The sequence below is a fragment of the Myotis nattereri genome (assembly GCF_964212035.1).
Source record: "Myotis nattereri genome assembly, chromosome: 20".
In the NCBI taxonomy this organism is placed as follows: domain Eukaryota; kingdom Metazoa; phylum Chordata; class Mammalia; order Chiroptera; family Vespertilionidae; genus Myotis; species Myotis nattereri.
This window is the reverse complement of record NC_138096.1, coordinates 5,396,822-5,417,859: the sequence shown is the minus strand read 5'-3', so window position 1 is coordinate 5,417,859 and position 21,038 is coordinate 5,396,822. Positions and strand designations below refer to the sequence as shown.

The following is a 21,038-nucleotide window of genomic DNA, read 5'->3' as shown; positions in this document are numbered from 1 at the left end:
AACGACCAAAGGACCAGTCACCATGAAGTGAGTGCATGGAGCACCTCTCAGTCCCTCCCCCCTGCGGCCCACAGGCTCCAATCACAGCAAGCCTGGCGGCCAGCGGGCGGGCGGGGCAGCGGACCTGTGGGTGCGGCGAGGCGGGCTGGCAAGGCGGGTGCCCCCAGGTGAGCAAGGCGAGGCGTGCTTGGGTGGGCGGGGCTGCGCGATTTCGCGTGCTGGGCCTTTAGTATGTATATATTACTTATGTTCTTATGTGACCACAATGTCCATATCAGCAAAACAGAAAGAACAGTACTTCCTTGGTTTCTCCTAATACCCAGACTATAGTCAATTTTTTTTTTGTCACTGAAATAGAGTCTAATTCTATTGTAGCTGTCTATTTTCTTTTCTTTTTTCTTTTTTTAAAAAATATAGTTTATTGATTTTTTACAGAGAAGAAGGGGGAGGGATAGAAAGTCAGAAACATCGATAAGAGAGATCGATCAGCTGCCTCCTGCACGCCCCCCAGTGGGGACGTGCCCGCAACCAAGGTACATGCCCTTGACCGGAATCGAACCTGGGACCCTTGAGTCTGCAGGCCGAGGCTCTATCCACTGAGCCAAACCGGCTCGGCTATTTTCTATATGACGACGCCCACCTACAACGATAAAATCGAGGGGGATATTGACAAGGAAGGAAAGGACTTTAGACATTTTTCTTTGTAAAATATCCCTTGAAAAGAATATTCCTTTTAGGTAGGAGTAAGTCTGTAAGTGTCTGAGGGAAGTTCCTTATTATCTATGGACTTCATAATATTACCCGTGAAACAAGTTTCCCTTATGGATGCTGTGATATCATGCTCCTGTCAGGAAAAGTAATTAACCAGGGTGAATCTCAGGGGGTGTAAGAATAGCTTCCTGCCATATGTCTGTCTGCCCCACTCTCTGAATCGTCAACGTAAGTGTTGTTGAAATGTGTGGTGTTTCCCGACATTTGGAAATGCCTGTGCTGAGTAAGTATTAAAAATATAGTAAACTATTCTCAGCACCTTCAAAATATTCTTAGTCCTCTCCATTTCTAGAGTCAGAAAGAGTAATTGTACACATTAATGTGGCGCTTTTAAGCACTTTACCTATACTAACTCTTTTACAATTTTTAACAACCATGAAGAAACTGCTTAGCCCTGGCTGGTGTGTTCAGTGGTTAGAGCATTGGCTTGCATACTGAAGGGTCATGGATTCGATTCCCGGTCAAGGGCATGTCCCTGGGTTGCAGGTTTGATCCCTGCCTGTATCGGGCTCGTGCGGGAGACAATTAATCGATGTGTTTCTCTCACATCCATATTTCTCTCTCCCTCTCTCTCTCTCTCTCTCCTCCCCCCTCCTCTAAAAAGCAATATAAAAATATCCTTTGGTGAGGAGAAAGAAAGAAAGAAAAAGAAAGAAAGAAAGGAAAGTGCTTAAGTGTTACCAAAACAGGAGGCCAAAAAGAGAAGAATGTAACCACAAGAAGATAGTTGACCAAATGTTTAGGTGACAGGAAATGGAATTTTTAAATTTAACTCAAGTCATTTTTTTCTATATATCTATATCAGTGATGGCGAACCTTTTGAGCTCGGCGTGTCAGCATTTTGAAACACCCTAACTGAACCCTGGTGCCGTGTCACCTATAGAAATTTTTTGATCTTTGCCACCATAGTAAAACAAAGACTTACATTTTCGATATTTATTTTATATATTGAAATGCCATTGAACAAAGAAAAATCAACCAAAAAAAATGAGTTCGCGTGTCACCTCTGACACGCGTGTCATAGGTTCGCCATCACTGATCTCTATCTAGATCTAGATCTAGATCTCCGTTATATATGGCCCATCATTTGAAAAAATGACAGCAACCTTGACATTCATAAAGTAATGGATTTCATGAGTATGTGCTCAAGGTATGCGTACACTGTGTGTATTTTTTTATACTCTTACAGCTACGATTTGAGCTGGATGCCACAACAAAGTACAAAGAGCAAAAATGTGGGTCAAAATTGAACTGTGCCGCCCCTTAAAATGGGACGCACACTGTGGGCTTCCGTGATTTCATTTCCTTACTTCACCTTTTTTGGGGGAGGAGAGGCCTCGCTCTCGGCCTGGTTCTCTTTTTCTACCTGCGTCCTCCCTCGTCCCTCAGCTGCTTCCCAAATGGGTCACGTGATGGGCTTCTACTCCGGTTGTGCTGGAAGGTGGGAAATGCTGTGAACACGTCGATCACGTGGGCAATAGGCTGTCTTGGAGATGAGAACAATTCCTGAGGTAGGTGCCTGCCCCTCTGGGCTTCTGCCCTCCCAGCAGTGGGGCTCACTGCCTTTGCCTTTAATTATAGTCTGAGACACCGTGTTGAAATATTTAATCTCTGAGTAATGACTGGATTTGAGTTTCCTAATTGGCATCTGTGTGGTTAGCATCGGTGCCAAAGCACGAATCTAGAACGCACACGCCATACGAGACGTGGACTCTACGTAAACATTTCTCATACCTGCCCCCTTCACTCCAGGGCAATAATATTATTTAAAAAAAGGAAGGATAGCCGAAACCGGTTTGGCTCAGTGGATGGAGCGTCGGCCTGCGGACTGAGGGGTCCCGGGTTCGATTCCGGTTGGGGGCATGTGCCTGGGTTGCGGGCGCGTCCCCGGTGGGAGATGTGCAGGAGGCAGCTGATCGGTGTTTCTCTCTCATCGATGTTTCTAACTCTCTATCTCTCTCCCTTCCTCTCTGTAAAAAATCAATAAAATATATATATTAAAAAAAAAAAAAGGAAGGATAAATATCCTATCCTTTATGGTTCTGCATATATTTGGATGGCTAACCAACAACTTGTTACGGTTTACAAGTCACACCAAAAATCCATGTGTGATCAGCAGAGTGAAGTGTCATTGTCCCTCTAAAGAAGACCTTGGCCTTGGGAACTTGCCTTGCTCATTCTCAATTGGTGTTTCGGGCGCCTGGGAGTAGTTCCCAGAAGATAATGTCCACCCACCACTGGGTGACTTATTTAGAACCTTGTGGAACCAGCTTGCGCGGCCTAAGAGGATAGGTGAGGTAGAGTCGTTATTGGCTTGAACTCTGCCCACCACCTTGGGGGTGTGTGCTTCCTACAAGAGGAGTATCACCGGGCATCTTCCTCCAATGACTGTCAGCTTCCAACTGTTTGAAACAAGACGAAACTCAGCCTCGGCGACACACACGCCTGTTGGATGTGTGCATGATACACGCTATGGGCGTGGGACCGCCCAGCTCGCATTCCCTGAATAATGTATGTTTCCTTTGGCGGCCTCGAGTTACCCAGGGGTGACGGTGGAGGCAGAGGTGGAATTACAGAGCCCGGCTGTTCTGCCCACGGAGAACGTTTCTCGGGTGAAAAGCCAAAGCATGGCCGAAACCGGTTTGGCTCAGTGGATAGAGCGTCGGCCTGCGGACTGAAAGGTCCCAGGTTCGATTCCGGTCAAGGGCATGTACCTGGGTTGCGGGCACATCCCCAGTAGGAGATGTGCAGGAGGCAGTTGATCGATGTTTCTCTCTCATCGATGTTTCTAACTCTCTATCTCTCTCCCTTCCTCTCTGTAAAAAATCAATAAAATATATTTAAAAAAAAAATGCCAAAGCATGGCCTGGTGAGGGGCTGCTGGCAGGCGGACAGGTTGCTCTCTCAGCGGCGGAGAGGGAGGAGTGATTCTGATTGTCCCATCTGGCTAGCGCGGGCAAACACGTCCCTTCTGCGTCTGACACCAGTGGCTTGAGCCTTTTTTTGACTTCGGACAGGCAACCACCAGCTGCCTGAGCAGCGTGGGTGCTCTGTGTCCTCCCGGTGGTCATGGCATCCACATTCCCGCGAAAAGGAAAGCTGCTCTCTTTCCAAACGTAAGTAACACCGAGCCTGGGGCCGAGCCTGGGCCAGGTGACCCAGCGCATGACTAAAGGAGGCCACTCCCAAACACCGAGCCATCCCTGTGGCTTATTTACTTGGCAGGATCAAAACAAAGCCAGATCTCTCGGCAGCAGGCCCCTCCCGGTCCCTGGCTGAGGGCGGAGGCCAGGGGCCTGCACTGGCTGGCGGGAATCTGATCTTCACATCCCCTGCCTCCTTTCCCAGGCCCAGTGCAGACTCCGAACTTTTTCTTCCTCCCAATTCAGACACAGGGGATCCAGCCGTGTCCCAGATCAGGGCCCTTGGTGAATCCTCTCTCCTACTTCGTTAGGGGGCACTTTTCTCCTCACCTGACAGAAGAGGAAGCTAAAGGTTGAGTAACACACAGCCGGGAAGAGGCAGTGCCAGGAGAGGAACCCAGGTCAGCCTGACTCCAAAGGTCACGTTCAATTCCACTTCCTCATTTTCCACCAAAAGAAAAAAAAAAAAAGGTATATGTTTTATAGACCAACAGAGGCTGTCGTCCACCCCCACCTGGGTATGGGCCGCTCTAAGTTCCTCTGCGATGGGGCTCAGTGGGCCTGCTTTGGAGGAGACAGTATGCTGAGGACAGGAGGCCACCAGGCCCTTGGCCTCTCCGTAGTCACTATCTTCATTCCTGGGCATAGATGATGAGTTGACAGTGGCCTTTGGACCCTTTTCATGGCGGGGTACCATTCTGTCTAGAGTAGACAGACGGGCTGGCATTACCACTTGAAAAGGAGTTTGCGCCCTAGCTGGTTTGGCTCAGTGGATAGAGCAGTGGCCTGGGGACTGAAGGGTCCTGGGTTCAATTCCTGTCAAGGGCACATGCCTGGGTTGTGGGCTTGATCCCCAGTAAGGGGCATGCAGAAGACAGCCGATCGATGATTCTCATCATTGATGTTTCTATCTCTCTCCCTCTCCCTTCCTCTCTGAAATCAATAAAGATATATTTTTTTAAAAAGGGGAAAAAAAGAGAGTTTGCTTCCTTTTTATGCCCTCCCTCTGTATATCTGGAAACAACTAACCTGAGGTGTATTCAGCCACATCCTTTCCTCCATAACAGACTAAAGGAAAAGAGGTGGGCGGCTGGGGGGATGGTGGGAGAAAGTGTCCCAGAGAAGGTCGGGCATTGGGCACCCTTATTAATTCTGTGGCAACACCTCAGGGGTACTTTGGGCCTCCCATCCCAAAGCTTCACATATTCCCATCCCAAGCCGCTAGCAGTGGGCAGCACTGCTCAGGTAGACCAGCAGACCGGAGCCCAGCACCGCCTCTCCAGGCCCAGCTGAGCCCAGGAACAAGAAGCCATGTGTTCCCCCATTGCATTTTTTTGTTTTTAATCTCTAAGGCCTGGGGCTAGATGTTCATGATGCTAGCAGGTGAGCCCTCAGGCGCCAATGCATTTGTGCCTCTGCTTGGATGTCTCCGGTCCACATCGCTGGCCCTAGTTCTGCTCTGGTATTTGGGAGGAGAATGGGAGAAAGAGAAAGATGAATGGAGTGCTCTCGATGCTGTTTTTTCACAATGAGACTATGAAAAAACTCCCTGAGGTTCCCTCCGAATCTACTGCCTAAGGACCAAGATGTCCTTGGCTTGAATGGCATCAAAGTGGCTTAAATAAAAACGAATGCTACTTGGTTTCGGACATTGTAAGAATAAAAGTCCCATCGTTATCTAGAGCAGAAAGGTTGCTTTTACCCACTCCATCCACAAAGGTATATTGAGAGCCCGCTAAGAATCAAGCATTGTTGTCGCAGAGTCAACGGTGAGAAAACACACTCCTCGCGGAGTTTACAATCCAGTGGGAGAAAGTAACGCTGAGCAAATACAAGCGTGTGCTGCAGGATGACAGTTGAGCCAACGAGGGAACCACATATACTAGTAAAACACAGCTCCCACCTATCTATATAAAAGCCAAGCGACCGGAATGACCGGTTGCTATGATGTGCACTGCGGCCAGCCAACTGGCTCGATGGGGGTGGGGCTAGCCGGCCAAGCTCCAGCGTCCCCTCCCCCCGGGTCGGTGCACCCCTCCTCCCTCCCCCCAACACAAATTCGTGCACCGGTCCTCTAGTAAGATTATAACAGAGCTGAAAAATTCCTATTGCCTAGTGAAATCATAACCATTGTAATGTCATAGCACATTACATTTGCCCACGGTATTCAGCATGTTCTCTTTTTAAACATATGTTTTTATTAATTTCAGAGAGGAAGGGAGAGGGAGCAAGAGAGAGAAACATCCATGATGAGAGAGAATCATCAATCGGCTGCCTCCCGCACGCCCCACACTGGGGACCGAGCCTGCAACCCGGGCATGTGCCCTGACCAGGAATCGAACGGTGACTCCCTGGCCACGCCGGCTGGGCCAGTATTCAGCATGTTTTAGTCCTCAGTTTGGCTCCTTGCCCTTCATCTCCCATAATTCTGGACACAACTAATGGGCAGACACAACTCCACTCCCCTCATTTTAAGGTCCCCATTACCTCAGACAGCCCCCCCTCACCATGCCAGCTCTTCCCTTTCCCCAAAGCCTGGTAGGGAAGGCTGCCCACTGTGGCTTGTGCCCGAGGGCTCTGTCGTATGCCGCCCACACCCCTCAGTTAAGCCCCGGCGCTGCTCAGCAGCCACTTCTCCTCTGCCAGGACCTGATGTGTCTGATGAGGCGAGCCCCCAGAGCAGGCAGGAGGGACCCCGTTCTCTGAGCCTGAGGCAGGCAGGGGAGGGTGGTCCCATGGAGACGTCCACGGGGAGGAGTCAGTGGAGCTCACACCCGATTCCCTCGGTTTTCCTGACGAACTAAGTAAGATGCAGAGACTGTGCTGGATCAGCTAGAACTAACGCGATCGCTCCTTTTCACAACCACGCTTGCAGAGAGGACAGGCAGTCTTCTTTTTTTCAGAAGAACAAGGCGTTTTTTCAGAAGAACAAGGCGTTTTAGGCTGCTGAGCATCACTAGGTCTGTACACTCCAGAAATCCTCTCAAAGACAAGAACAGGACGGCGAGGCCCCCCGAAGGCCAACAGACCTGCGCTCAGTGGGTGGAGAGGGAGCCTGTACTCGTGCAAGTCTCTGGTAGGACAAGCAATTCGCAGCTTCTGCTGACCCCGAGGACATCCTTCTCAGGTCCAATACTGAGGAATGTGCTCAGACTAATGCTTGGTAAGCACCAGCTCTCAGGCATCCAAGAAATCTGCTCAATAAATGTCTAGGGCAGGGGTGGGCACACTTTTTGACTCGAGGGCCACAATGGGTTCTTAAACTGGACCGGAGGGCCGGAACAAAAGCATGGATGGAGTGTCTGTGTGAACTAATATAAATTCAAAGTAAACATCATGACATAAAAGGGTACGGTCTTTTTTTTTTTTTTTTTTTAGTTTTATTCATTTCAAAGGGGCCGGATCCGGCCTGCGGGCTGCAGTTTGCCTACGGCTGGTCTAGGGCCCGGCCAGTGTTGCTCAGTGGTTGAGCATCGACCTATAAACCAGGAGATCACGGTTCAATTCCTGGTCAGGGCACACGCCCAGGTTGTGGGCTCGATACTCAGTGCAGGGTGTGCAGGAGGCAGCCGATCGATGACTCTGTCACATCATTGATGTTTCTATCACTCTCTCCCTCTCCCTGCCTCTCTGAAATCAATACAAATATATTTAAAAATAAATAAATAGAACTCTAGGAAGCTTCCTAGGCAGGTGGCCATGAACACTCTCGTGTCAGCCGAATCAAAAGGTAGGCCACACTCCAGCGGTGGATTCCGAAAGAAAAAGCCAGTCTTACTGCCCCTCACTCAAGAGACAGGCTTGTCTCGTAGTGACCTTTGCCCTCAGTGTCTCCTTCCTCTTTCTAAACCTCCTTCTAAATGTCCACCTCATCTCAGCACACCGGGAGGCACCAGCCTCCCAAGGCCTCCCTGGGGGCACGCCCATGAGGACCACTTTTGCTAGCAATTCCCCAAGGACACCCCCCCCCCCAAGCCCTACTCCCCGAGGAACGTGTGGCCCCTCTCACACTGATCAGCAGGTCCGAAGTCCACAGACCCCCACCTTCCCCAGCGACTCCTGCGAACTCTGATCGAGCCTATAAACTGGAAGGAGAGGGATGTTTTTCTGTGCTCGTCAATACCAGCATGTAATAAACTGGGCCTGTTTTCATTGCCCTTTAGCAAGTGAACAAATGACTGCATGAACGAATCTTTAGGGCATTCAGCAATAACTTTTTATTAAGACTTAATTTGGAGTTTATGTACTAGGGAAGGGGGCAGGGGCAGGGGGGAAGAGAGAGAGAGAGAGAGAGAGAGAGAGAGAGAGAGAGAGAGAGAGAGAGAGAGAGAAACAAACAACAATGACATCTGGCTTACTGTCCAGGCACCACCTTGGATGCCCGACTCAATGCAGGACGGGGAGGAAGTCTCCTTTTTCTAGAATGTGCCAGCAGAGGAGAAACTTACCTCAGTTGGGACTGATGGGGCTTCCTTTGTATGGAATGATGATGCTACGAACACAGAAGTGTCCTGGGTGGGGCCATTGCTGAAGACGCGTTGTTTTAGCCACAGCAAGGTATCGATTTTATTTGGTCCTCTGACAGCGTGTACTGCCCCGGGACTATGGCACTGTGGGTGGCCTTGAGTCACCTACAACATCGTGTCCCGAGGGGGTTGCCTCAAATACAGCTGAGTGGCCCTAGCTGGTTTGGCTCACTGGATAGAGCATCCAGAACCTGCGGACTGAAGGGTCCCAGGTTCAATTCCGGTCATAGGGCGTGTACCTGGGTTGCAGGCACATCCCCAGTAGGGGGTGTGCAGGAGGCAGCTGATCGATGCTACTCTCTCATCAATGTTTCAAACTCTCTATCCCTCTCCCTTCCTCTCTGTAAAAAAATCAATAAAATATATTTTTAAAAAATACAGCTGAGTGGTCCTACTCATGTCTGCCTTGTAGCCATCAATGGCCAGTTTATGTATATGTTTGAGTCCTAGATCTGGGGGAATAATTACAGTTTCAAAAACCCTGTGACTTATGGCCAGACCATCAGCCAGGCCATGTGTCCTGGTGTTTTCGGTGGGAAGATTCTCATCATAACGTCATGTGATTGTAACTGTACTTTGAAGAGCTTTTATTTTAAAATTTTCACTATAAAAATAATATAACCATATTATTAAAATTTTGAAAACTAGGAGGAAAAATGTCTCACCCGTAAAAACCACCATCCAGTGTATAGATACATACTAGTGTATAGTTTTCCCAGCATTTACCAAAATAAATACACCATTTTAGAGATCAACCAAAGGACTTATAGGCAAGCATATAGGCCTAACCCAGGGGTCCTCAAACGTTTTAAACAGGGGGCCAGTTCACTGTCCCTCGGACCGTTGGAGGGCCGGACTATAGTTTAAAAAAAAAAAACTAGTTGGCTGCTAAGCAACAGGCAGTGGCAGCAAAAACACCTGGCAGGCCGGATAAATGTTTTCGGTGGGCCGCATGTGGCCCGCGGGCTGTAGTTTGAGGACCCCTGGCCTAACCAATGGACACAGACAACAGGGGGCCAGATCATTTTCCTGAGAGTAAAAAGACATGGGAAAATGTTGCTTTAGATTAGAAGGTGAGCCCTGCCAAAAGCAGGGGGTCCGTATATTCAAGTGTCATGAGCGAGGGTAGGCATGGTGGTAGGTCCTGCAAATGCAGGGATGTCAGCAAGGGTGTGACCATCTGATTTACATTCTATAACCCTCATCTCTGCAGGCTGCGGAGAGAGGAATACAGGTGTGCAGGGGTGGAGAGAGGTCACACAGGAAGTGACTGGGGGCCTTGGGAGAGGTGAGAGAGGAATAGATCCTTCTGAGACTCTTTTCAGAGGTAGGACCAATGGGACGATGGGGGTGGGAGAAAGGGAAGCTTAAGGAGAATGCCTGTGTTTTTCGGTTTGAGCAGGTGAATAAATCATAACACCAATTACTGGGCAAGACTGAAGGAGGGACTGTTTTGGAGAGAGGACTGGAATCCACAGCCTCAGGATATTTTTTGTTATTGTTAATCCTCGCCCGAGGATATTTTTTCCATTGATTTTTTTTTTTTTTTTTTGAGAGCGTGGTAAGGAGGGATGGGGAGAGGAGAGGAAGAGAGAGAGAGACATTGATGTGAGAGAGACACATTGACTGGTTGCTTCCCCCATGCGGGCTGAGGATCGAACTTGCAACCCAGGTCCATGCTCTTGCCTGGGACTCCAAAGGACCTCCCTCCTAGCTAAGTTCTGTTTCACTTCAAATAGTCTCTCCCTTCTTTAGAAATATTTTTAAGCCAAAAAAAAAAAAATAGGAGCTATAGAAAAATCTAGCATATAAAGAGAACATCACCCATGTTGTTTAATGTTTCTTTTTTAAAAAAAATATATTTTATTTGTTTTTTACAGAGAGGAGGGGAGAGGGATAGAGAGTTAGAAACATCCATCAGCTGCCTCCTGCACACTCCCTACTGGGGATGTGCCTGCAACCCAGGTACATGCCCTTGACCGGAATCGAACCCGGGACCCTTGAGTCCGCAGGCTGATGCTCTATCCACTGAGCCAAACCGGTTAGGGCCGTTTAACAGTTTAACATTTCTTGAAGACATGAGGAATTTAATTGATGTCGAACAGCCTTTCTGGATAAAGCCAACAAATATTTTGGTTTTCTGGAGGGGACAAACAAACAAAAAAAAGAGCAAAACCAAAAAAATACTTCTTGGTCTGAATTATGGCAACGCGTAGCTGGCAGCTGTCCGGATAAGCTAGCCGACTGCGTGCGCTCCGCACAGCGACCAGGGACACTTAACTTTCATGCAATAATAATGAAACAGGAGGCCTGGATTTTTTTTTTTTCTTTTTGATTGTTTGCTTGTTTCTCCTGGGACTGTTTCTCACTTGAGTAACCTTGCACAGATCTATCCCCTCCCTCATTTCCGTATGTCCGTGTCAGGATAACGTGGACGACTCGGATGCTTTCTAAGATCTCCAGATGACAAACGGCGCCCTTCATCCCTGAAATGCATCTCCTTCGCTCTCCTATGGGTTGTCTGCATGACACTTGTACTGAAAGCCTTCGCACACAGTCATCAACACCATCTGCGGAGGGTCCCCATCTTCCAGGCCCATGAACTGATGCCCGTCGGGGATGACCTGAGCTGTGCAAAGTCTGTTCCCCGTGCTACTGAGAACTGGAACATGTAACATGTAGCAATCCCTAAAACACACGTTCTTGCTTCCCGCCGCCTCTAAACTATGCAGAAGACGCTGACATCGTATTCTACCCCGATGGGGCATCGCCACCCAGCACGACTGACCCGGGGCGAGGGCCCAACCGGCCGGGAAGACCGGCTGCGGGACGGGCCGGCAGGCCCCGGTGCAGGGAGCGGGCCACATTGTTGCAGAGGCTGACGGACCACAGCCATCTTGCATCAGGCGCCGGCCGGGCAAGACGGCGAGCCCGACTCCTTTGGCCTGGGAGACGCCACCTGCGAGGGGCTGGCCGTGCCCGGGGTGGGGTGTGGGGTGGGGGGTGGCCCGCTTCGGCCCGGGGCCCAGTGTCTGAGCGGGTAAAGTTGTCCGCGGGCGGACCGGCCGCACCTGGCCCGGAGCGACAGCCGGCAGAGAGGGCCGTGCGCCCCGCCAGCCGCCCGAGCAGCCCGGCCCGAACGTGGGCGCGGGACCGCAGACCCCCGATTGCAAGCTGCCCCCACCCGGGGCGCGACGACCCGGCGGCCGCGTCCTCCACCCGCTCCCCACGCCGTCCCGGATCCTCGGGGGCGCGCGCCGGGGCCCGCGCGGGAGCGGGGGCGCCCCGCCTCCTCCCGCCGTGGCCCCAGACGCCCGCAGACCGGGCGTTCACCCGCCGAGCCTCCTCCGGCCCCCCCCCTCCCCCTTCCTCCCTCTCTCCCTCCCTCTCGGCGCCCCAGACCGGGGCTTCGCGATCTCGATGACGTGCGCGCACGGAGCCCGGGGCGAGTGCGGGGCCCGGGGCGCGGGGGAAGGCGCGGGGGCGCGGCGGCCATCGCGGCGGGAGCCGGCGCCCCTCCGCACGGCTTTTGTGTTTGTACACACAGCGCGGCGGCCGCGGGGGAGGGAGCGACGGCGCCGGCGCGCGGGCGGGGGGCGGGGCGGGGCGGGGGGAGGGGCGAGCGCGCGCCGGCGAACGGGCGCGCGGGGGGCAGGGCGGGGGCGGGGCGCGAGCGGGGGCGAGGGGCGGGGCCGAGCCTTCCCTCCATTGTGTGTGATTGGCTGGCGCGCGGCGCGGGGGGCGGGGCGCCGTGTGTCGGGGGGGGATCACCTCGGTGTCAGCCATCTTTCAATTGTGTTCGCCGCCGCCGCCGTCGCTCTCCAACGCCTGCGCCGCCTCCAGCTCGCCGAGCTCCAGCCGAAGGAGAAGGGGGGTAAGTTGCCCCGGCGGCCCCGCGGCCCCGGGACCGAGCCCCGCCGGCCGTCAGCCCCCCCCGGGCCGGGACCCGGCGGCGCGGGGAAGGGACCCCCACCCCCCTAGCCGCTCCGGTTCGGCCCGCAAACTTTTTGGCCCAGAAATGGAGGCGAGGAGCGAGTTCCCTCGGCTCCCCCGTCGCTCGCCGCCGCGGCCCCAACAGCCGCCACCGCCGCGGCGCCGAGCCTTCCCTCCGCCGCCTCCCCGCGCCCCGGGCTCCCCTTTCTTCGGTGAAATCCCGCCCGCCGGCCCTCCCCGGGACCCCGGACCGTCCCCAGGCCCCGCGCGGGCCCCTCGGCGACCGGCCCCGGGCCGCGGCGCCCCGTTTCCGAGCGGGAAGAGGGTGGGAACCGCCGCCGCCGGGCCGCCGGGGGGGGACTCGCTGCCTCGCTGCCTCCCCGCAGTTGTTGCTAAGCTTCACCATCTTGTCTCTCTCCTCTCTGGTCACCGACCATGTTTTTTTTTTTTTTTTTTAATTTTTTTTTATTTTTTTCACCTCTCTGTTTCTCTCTTCCCCATTTCAGAAAAGGGGGAAAATTCTTTTGAAGAGGGACCTTTTTATTTTTTTTTTTACCTCTTTTTTTTTTTTTTTTTGGAGAAGCGGAAACTTGATGCATCTGAAATGCAAAAACACAAAAAAAAAACTTTTGCATTTTTGGAGGGCGGCACGTGGCAGGGGCTCGGGGGTATTTTCGAGCGTTGGGGTGTTTTTTTGTGTGTTTTGTTTTTGTTTTTTTTTTGTCTCCGAGGAAGGGAGCTGGAGGCGTGTTTTTTTTTTTTTTTTTTTTTTTTTGCGATTGTTTCCCATCTCCTGGTGGTGTCCGCGGCCGCGTTTGTTGTGCGGGGGCGCGGGGCGCGCGCGGAGGGCCGGGGACCCCCCGAGCCGGGGCCGGCGGGGGCGAGACCAAAAGTTTACGCGGGGCGCGGGGTGGGCCGGGCGCCGGCGCGTTCCCTGCGGCCGGGGTGCGGGCGCTTTCTTTATTTTTTTTTGCCTTTTTTTTTTTTTTCTTTTCATCGCGAAGCCTTGGTTGGACTCGGGGACGGTGCTTTGCAGAAGGCTCGCTGGCGGCGGCTGCTGCTGTTCCTCTCCCGTTTTTTGTGTTTTTTTCCGTTTTTTTTCCATTTTAACTAGAGATGCTGAAGCGGGAACGCGCTCCGATATTTACAGCGATTTATCAACTGCCAGACGCCGGGGGGCGGGAGGGGGGGTCGCGGCGCGAGGGAGGGGGGTGCTTAAAGCCTCCCTTTTTTTTTTTTTTTTTTTTTTGCTGTAATCTGACCCGGCCTTCCTCTGGTTTGTGGATCGAGTGTGTTTCCAGGCATTTCTAATTCCTGCTGTAATTAAAGGAATCGGAAGCCAGGGCCCGTTAGGGGTCTTTTTTGTCTGTCGCTCGGGTTCGGGCGTTTTTGGAGAGGGCGGGTGATGGTCGCGGGGGTGTCGTTCCCCGCCGTTTGTTTGGGGAAGTCAGTCGTGTTGGGGTGGGTGAACGTGTCATCCTGCACCTTTTCGAATTATATAACATTACCGACATTTTTTTTTTTTTTTTTAACGCTGAGCATGTTTCCAGATTTTTTTTTTTTCCCCTGGTGTGGGGGGGGCGCGGGGGGTCATGGCCGGGGAGCTGGCGTGTTTGGGGCATGTGGTGACTGGGTTTCCCGGCGCCGGCAGGTAAGTGACGAGGTCCCTGCGCCATGGCTCGTACCAAGCAGACCGCCCGCAAGTCGACCGGGGGCAAAGCGCCTCGGAAGCAGCTGGCGACCAAAGCCGCCCGGAAGAGTGCGCCCTCCACCGGAGGGGTGAAGAAGCCGCATCGCTACCGGTACGGGAGAAGGGGGACCGGGCAGCGTGGCCGGGCGGGAGGCAGAGGGGGAGGCACAGCTACACACATCATTTGGCCGCGTCAAAAAAGAAAAAAGAAATAGGACAGCCCCGAAGCGCAGTATCCACATAATCTAATAAAAAGAGGTATAATCAAACTTTTGCTTTAGAGAAACCGTTTTTTTTCTTTTTCTTTTTTTTTTTTTTTGAGTATTTGCTAATACTTGAAAATTTACACAAAATTCAGCGTTGGGTTTATTGGGACCGTGTTTAATTTTTAAGCCACAATCGTGCCCATAACCCAAAGGAGACCTATTACATCACTAATAAAGTTAAATGGGCTAACGACTTATTTAGCTGTTAGTAATACATATTTTTAAAATAGTAAGATGGTAATTAAAGATACATTTTTAGAATACCTTGCTTTTGGCAAAAATAATAATTTAATCAAGATCAGCGTCCTTGTTTAGTCGGTTTCTCATCCCTCATTTACTTGAATTTGCTTATTTCTCCTATTAAGGCCTTTGGTTTTGAGCTACCCTGAGCAGTGCTGTTAAAGGCATCTGCCATTAGAGGGCAGAAGGTGCCTGTACTGAGGTAGCCTCTGCAAAAAATAAAAGCTCATGCAGTGGAAGGAATAAGTCAGAACTGAGGTGGTTTCTTATGAGATCTACTTATTTTCAAAAAAAAAACCACAAAACACCTCCCATAGATAGCTGCACTATCAGGAATTATAGGGGAGGGACAGTGGCAAAGTGAAGGTATTCTTGGAAATCAAAGTCAGATGCCACAGGCAGGGTCTTAGGGAATGACGCTTATGGGTCTGATAGAGGAGCAGAGGGTGCAGGTGGGAAGGAGAGCTGCCAGATGGAGAAGCATCTGAAGAGTCTGGACAATTTTGGCTTCTTTATTAGTGGCCCTACTACCCTCCTGAGCTGTCATTGTAACAGTTAGTGACGTGTATGTTACAGATGAATAGAATACCTGGTGTTTTGATGAACTCCCTGTGCCAGGATTCTAATATGCTTTTTGCTTTAAAGATATTCTGTTACTCTTAACAGACTTTTGAATATTCGGGTTATAAAATTGATAAGTGAAATTTAATACAGAAGTTGAAGAAAATTGGGTGGTTTGTTTTTTTTGGAAAGGGGGAAAGACTGCATTTCTTTAAGGCTACTTACTATTTTATGTTTTTTATGTATTTGGTAACCATTTCTTTAAGTTAAAAAATATTTTTTTCCCTTAAGGCCCGGTACCGTGGCACTTCGTGAAATTAGACGTTATCAGAAGTCCACTGAGCTGCTCATTCGCAAGCTTCCCTTCCAGCGTCTGGTGCGAGAAATTGCTCAGGACTTCAAAACAGACCTGCGCTTCCAGAGCGCGGCCATTGGTGCTTTGCAGGTAAAAGGGCGGCAGGAAAGGCTCCAAGAGCTGGGGCTGCTGGGTACCACGAACAAACGATTATTAAATCATCACAAGCCTTTTTTCATTGCTGAGGTGTCAGAAAGGTTAAGTTGCTCTAGGTCATACACACAAAATGTAATTTGAACCCATTTGACTCCAAAGCCTGGTGTGCCTTCCATTATACCATTAAAAATATTTAACATGGCGCTAAAAGCAACGTTTAAGGGGGAAGGCACCGCTGGGTTTGGCTTACGGATGCTGTCGGACAGGAAGACGTGGTCTGTGCTGGTAGGTAGTTTCAAGGTGCTGATGGAAAAGGGATGTTAGAATAAATGTCTTGCTGGTACTGAAGAGGCAGGTGCAGGTGGAGAGCATGCTGGCTCGGCTGGCGCTAAGCAGCAGGACTGCGGCGGTGTAGGGTTGGCAGTGGGGAGAAACGGAGCGCTTAAAGACGCCGGCTTGTCAAGGAACCAGGATGGGAAGACTTGTCCTTTGCTGAAGGGGATTAGGGATTTCACCTTAAATGGGAAGCATGTGAAATTTAATCTTGGGTCCAAGGTGTCAGAACTTTGAGAAATGCTATTTTAGGGGTGGTTATGTATTTGAAATATTTGTGGTTTATGCTGAGATTAAACTTGAAATGCCCACACGTGAGATAATTTGATCAGGTACATGGGAATAGTTAACGTCGCTGAAGTAACCCTGTTTTCTATTGTGTGTTTGGTATTCTTTAGATCGGTGTGTCTCGGAACCCCATAAAGCCACCTCCTCCATTAGAGCATGGGGTTGGAGGTGGTTAAAAATGCAGCTTGCTGGGCCCTACCACAGATTTGAGTTACAGGCTCTTGGGAAGGGCCTGGACCCCACATGCCCTCCTTTGGGTGATTTTCAAGGCTGCTGTTGCTGTGCCAAGCTTTTGCTTTATAAGTGAGAAGGATTTGATAGGTGGATTCTATACTGAAATGTAATTGGTTGAGCTGTTTCTATGGTTAGTCTGAACTTCATTTGATTGGTGAATTCCAGGCTCATTTGGTGAATTCCAGGTGTAGGCAGCCATTAAATTGTCAATGAATTGAAATTTCAAACTACTAAAACCTTCCAGTGTTGTTACTTAAAACTTTATTTTCTGGTTTCATCACAGATCATCTTCAGGTCCTGTTTCATTTATTATTGCCATTGCAAATCACAATTTCCCCACTATCTTAACACAGAAATGACAGAAATATTACTAAGAATCTTAGCATCGGTTCAAAGCTGCTAATTTTGTTTTCTAGTTGGAGTTAACAGGACTATGCTTTTTGAGAATATAAATTATACTTGAAAATCCAGCATTTTGAGTTTGTCAGTGATACAGAGCCTTTTAATTTGAGATTGCTAAACAGTCGAGTGAGTGACTATTGTCTTTAAATTCCATGTGTAAACTTCCATTGTTACTGAGCTTAAATGTCAGTATACAGCCTTGTAAATTGAAAGTACTAAACAATCTGGATAAAAAGACTATTGTCTTTTTAAAATTCATGTGTAAACTTTTATGGTTGCTGTTAAGTATAGTTGTATTGGTTTTGAGCAAATGTTCACCTCTGCTGCCCATAATATTCTAGTATTAGATCATTCTTATTTTTATTGGAAAGAGTAATCTTTATTACAAGTTTTTTGTTTTCTCATTTTATATATGCACTTCAGATAAGTTTTTTGTTTTGTGTTTTCTTTTTTTATATATGCACTTCAGTTCTCTTAAAGATACAGAGATGGGGAATTGGCTAATAAAAGTAGAGTAATAAAAGGAAGCAATGAATTACAAAGGTTTCTTTGTTTTTGGCTTCAGAATTATAACAATTTACAGCTTTTCTAATACAACTAAATGAGGGTGGGGGGGTAGTTTAGTAAGGGTGGTAGAAAAGTTAGTCTAGATCTGAATTGACTAACTTAATTAAAACTTAGCCTTCGCCTTTAATATCTGAGAGTTTGAACTAAGGTATTTTTATGTTAAAAACGGACAAAGGTTTGTTGAATGGTGGAAGAGTCAGACATTGTTTCCTTCAAGTTGTAAGGTATTTTTTGCTATTATCTCAAAATTGCGTTCATTGGGCTACAAATTAACATGGTAGTCTCATTCTTATCACAGTCTTAATGTTTAGGAGACTGGGACATTGTTTATAGAATTGGAAATATATGGGTTATAGTCGAATCGCCTGTGAATATTGAATCTTCTAGAGTTGACCAGACCCAATCCTATAAAACTGATAACCAGGTTCTAAGACAGGACTGAGCCCTGGCTGCCATATGGCGCATCTGAGTAGTACAGGGGAGTGTTAGTAAATGGTCTCCGAGTCACAGGACCTGTTGGCCATATATCAGCTCATACTGCTGCTTTTTCTTTTCTTTTTTCTTGCAAAAGCATTCTAGATATGCATAATGCTGAGATAAGGTGTGTAAAACAACATCAAACTTCAAATCTCCCAAGAGTAGGCTACAGTATGCTGTATTTTCCAAACTTTTTTAACCATTTCTAGAATATCTCAAGAATGAATCCCTGAATATTAAAGAATTTTGCTGTTAGTATATTCTTTGGAATGAGTTTGATATGAGGGACCCATTGTATAGTAAAGATGCAAATTTGTTAGGGTTAAATATAAAACGCAAGCAGCAAATATTTATTAAACATCTACTTAAGAGCAAGGCATTAGGAGTATAAAATGAAATCTCTGTTAAGTAACTGAAGGCCTTAAAAGTTGGCTGGTGTACTACTCATGGGTGCCAAGGATGGAGGCGCTTCAAGGTTACCTGCACCTGGAAGCCAGGGCAAGAGGAGTGCGTGCCTTCTCCTTCCTGTGACGGCCTTAAGGTCGCCTTACGGAGTAGGCCAGTAAGACCCGGCTTATGGTAACAAATGCTGCAGAACGACAGGTAGGGATAGGGAAATTCGGGTGAAACAAGTTTTTATAGGAGAGATTAGATGAAGGGTATAAGGGTGAAGAAATATTTTTCATAAGATGAAATAATATGAACCATTTGAATTAGTGTTGCTGTGTTAATGCTTTTAAAAGCAGAATCTGTGGTTTTATTGCATAGTCACAATGTTTGTAAAAGGCAAACCTGACTTCCCATCTGTGTGTCTTATGTATTGTGTAATATGGGGCTTGAACTGCTCAAGTATTTCTGGGTTTGTGTTGTTTTAAATATGTTTTTATTGATTTCAGAGAGGAAGGGAGAGGGAGAGAGAAATAGAAACATCAGTGAGGAGAGAGAATCATTGATCTGCTGCCTCCTGTACATCCCCTACTGGGGATTAAGCCTACCACCTGGGCATGTGCCCTTGCCTGGAATCAAACCCGGAACCCTTCAGTCTGCAGACCGACGCTCTATCCACTGAGCCACCTTTTCAGACAGCTGTAAGATGCACTGACATTTCGAGTTGAGTTACAGTAGGCTCCCCTTTCCCTCTGTGTGTGCCAAGTGTCAGTGAGCGATTCCCACAACTAGCAGTGATAGTCGGGGTAAGAAGATGCCTTCAAAGACTCTTCCAGTGTGATAGGAAAGCCTAATGGACCAGTATTAGTGCCACTGTATGCTATGGTATATAGAGGGAGGTGTGCTTGATAGGGGCGGGGTGCACATCTGCTAGGCAAAATAGGGCAGCGTGTGTGTTCTGGAACCTGCAGTCTCTTGTGATGCAATCTGAGGTGTAAGAGGAGGGTAGGCTAGGGAGGACCATAAGATGAACACCATTTGTCGGCTGTACTGCATTATTGGGCCAGGCAAAGTCAGACCTATCTGGGAGTGTGAGTGGGATTCAGAGTGAGACACTGAGCGGGGAAGGAGTATTTGGATTGGTTATGAGATTCCACTTATAAGCTGCCTTTTAGCTTTATCCCCTAGGTTTTTAAATGTAAGCATCTGGTAAAATGGTTAACGTTTCTGAAGTACGTTTTTAAAGGGTTCAGTAACCCCATCATTGTAACTTTTTTTAACAGTTGGGAATACCATTAATATATATTTTTTTTATTCCTGTTGTAGGAGGCAAGTGAGGCCTATCTGGTTGGCCTGTTTGAAGACACCAACCTGTGTGCTATCCATGCCAAACGTGTAACAATTATGCCAAAAGACATCCAGCTAGCACGCCGCATACGTGGAGAACGTGCTTAAGAATCCACTATGATGGAAACATTTCATTCTTTTAAAAATTTTTCTCTTCTTCCTGTTATTGGTAGTTCTGAACGTTAGGTTTTTTTTTTTTTTTTTCCCATGGGGTCAAAAGGTACCTAAGTATATGATTGCAAGTTGAAAATAGGGGACAAATCAGGTATTTGGCAGTTTTTCCATTTTCATTTGTGTGTGAATTTTTTTAATATAAATGCGGGGACATAAAGCATTAATGCAAGTCAAATGTTTCAGTGAACAAGTTTCAGCAGTTCAACTTTATAACAATATAAATAAACCTGTTAAATTTTTCTGGACAATGCCAGCATTTGGATTTTTTTAAAACAAGTAAATTTCTTATTGATGGCAACTAAATGGTGTTTGTAGCATTTTTATCACACAGTAGATTCCATCCATTCACTATACTTTTCTAACTTAGTTGTCCTACATGCCAGTACATGTTTTTAATGTTGTCTGTCTTCTGTGCTGTTCCTGTAAGTTTGCTATTAAAATACATTAAACTATACTTGCTTTTGGTCTTTATTATCAACCTTACCCTTATAATTCACTTGAAATGTTCATATTCAAAATAATTTTAGTATCAAGTGTTTTGTTACCTTATATCTGAAACAAATGTTGAGAGGGAAAGTATAATCCTTGTATAGGGAATCTTTTTGCCAAAACCAGATCTTAACTCTTTGGATATGATGTATTCTAAACCTAGTAACTTTCAAACCTAGTTAGCTAACAATATTACATGGAAATAGTGGAAGTCTTGTAAGTAGTGAAAAGTACATTTATAAACATAGTAAGTCCAGTCCAAAAATTTTAAGATGCTGTGTATTAACCCTGAAGTTATTAAGCACCAATAATTAATTCTTAGGACGTTTTAGCCATGGAATGATGGTAACGAACCTTTTAAGACCTATAACACCTCCCTAATGGTGACCATTAGTTGTAACACTTGAGTGTGTTTTTAATTTGTATTGATTTTTATAGAGGAAGGAAGAGAGAATCTATTGGCTGCTTCCTGCATACCCTGCCAGTGGGCAGTTGATCCCAACCCAGGGATGTCCCCTGACTGGCAGCCTTTCAGTGCATGAGCCACACCAGCCAGGGCTAACCGTTCGAGTCATTTAAGCTCCTGGAAGTAAAGTGAAATATTAGACATCAGTGAACTAAGAACAGGCCCATGTCAAAGTGTAACACTGAGCTTATGTTCTTACTGGTTGTAAACTTTTAGCTATAACTTAATTTTTATATTGTTGGTTGTTACAAAATTCCTTAATTTGTATTTTCTTAGAGCCTACCATTTAGGGA

General features: G+C 48.1%; 1 protein-coding gene across 1 annotated transcript; it reads left to right on the top strand.

Moving 5' to 3' along the window:
* The first annotated feature begins 12,183 nt into the window (after positions 1-12,183).
* Positions 12,184-20,029, top strand: H3-3A (H3.3 histone A). Its single transcript, XM_081114474.1, has 4 exons — positions 12,184-12,314; positions 14,025-14,175; positions 15,422-15,575; positions 19,596-20,029. Exons 2-4 carry the CDS (start codon positions 14,048-14,050, stop codon positions 19,722-19,724), a joined length of 411 nt encoding a protein of 136 aa, XP_080970600.1. The 5' UTR covers positions 12,184-12,314; positions 14,025-14,047; the 3' UTR covers positions 19,725-20,029.
* The last annotated feature ends 1,009 nt before the right edge of the window (positions 20,030-21,038 follow it).

Bases quoted from the DNA above. Each gene is read 5' to 3' on its own strand.
- H3-3A (XM_081114474.1), top strand. From the start codon at position 14,048: ATGGCTCGTACCAAGCAGACCGCCCGCAAGTCGACCGGGGGCAAAGCG. The intron at 14,176-15,421 runs GTACGGGAGAAG...TTTTCCCTTAAG, and splicing joins AAGAAGCCGCATCGCTACCG to GCCCGGTACCGTGGCACTTC. The intron at 15,576-19,595 runs GTAAAAGGGCGG...TTCCTGTTGTAG, and splicing joins CGGCCATTGGTGCTTTGCAG to GAGGCAAGTGAGGCCTATCT.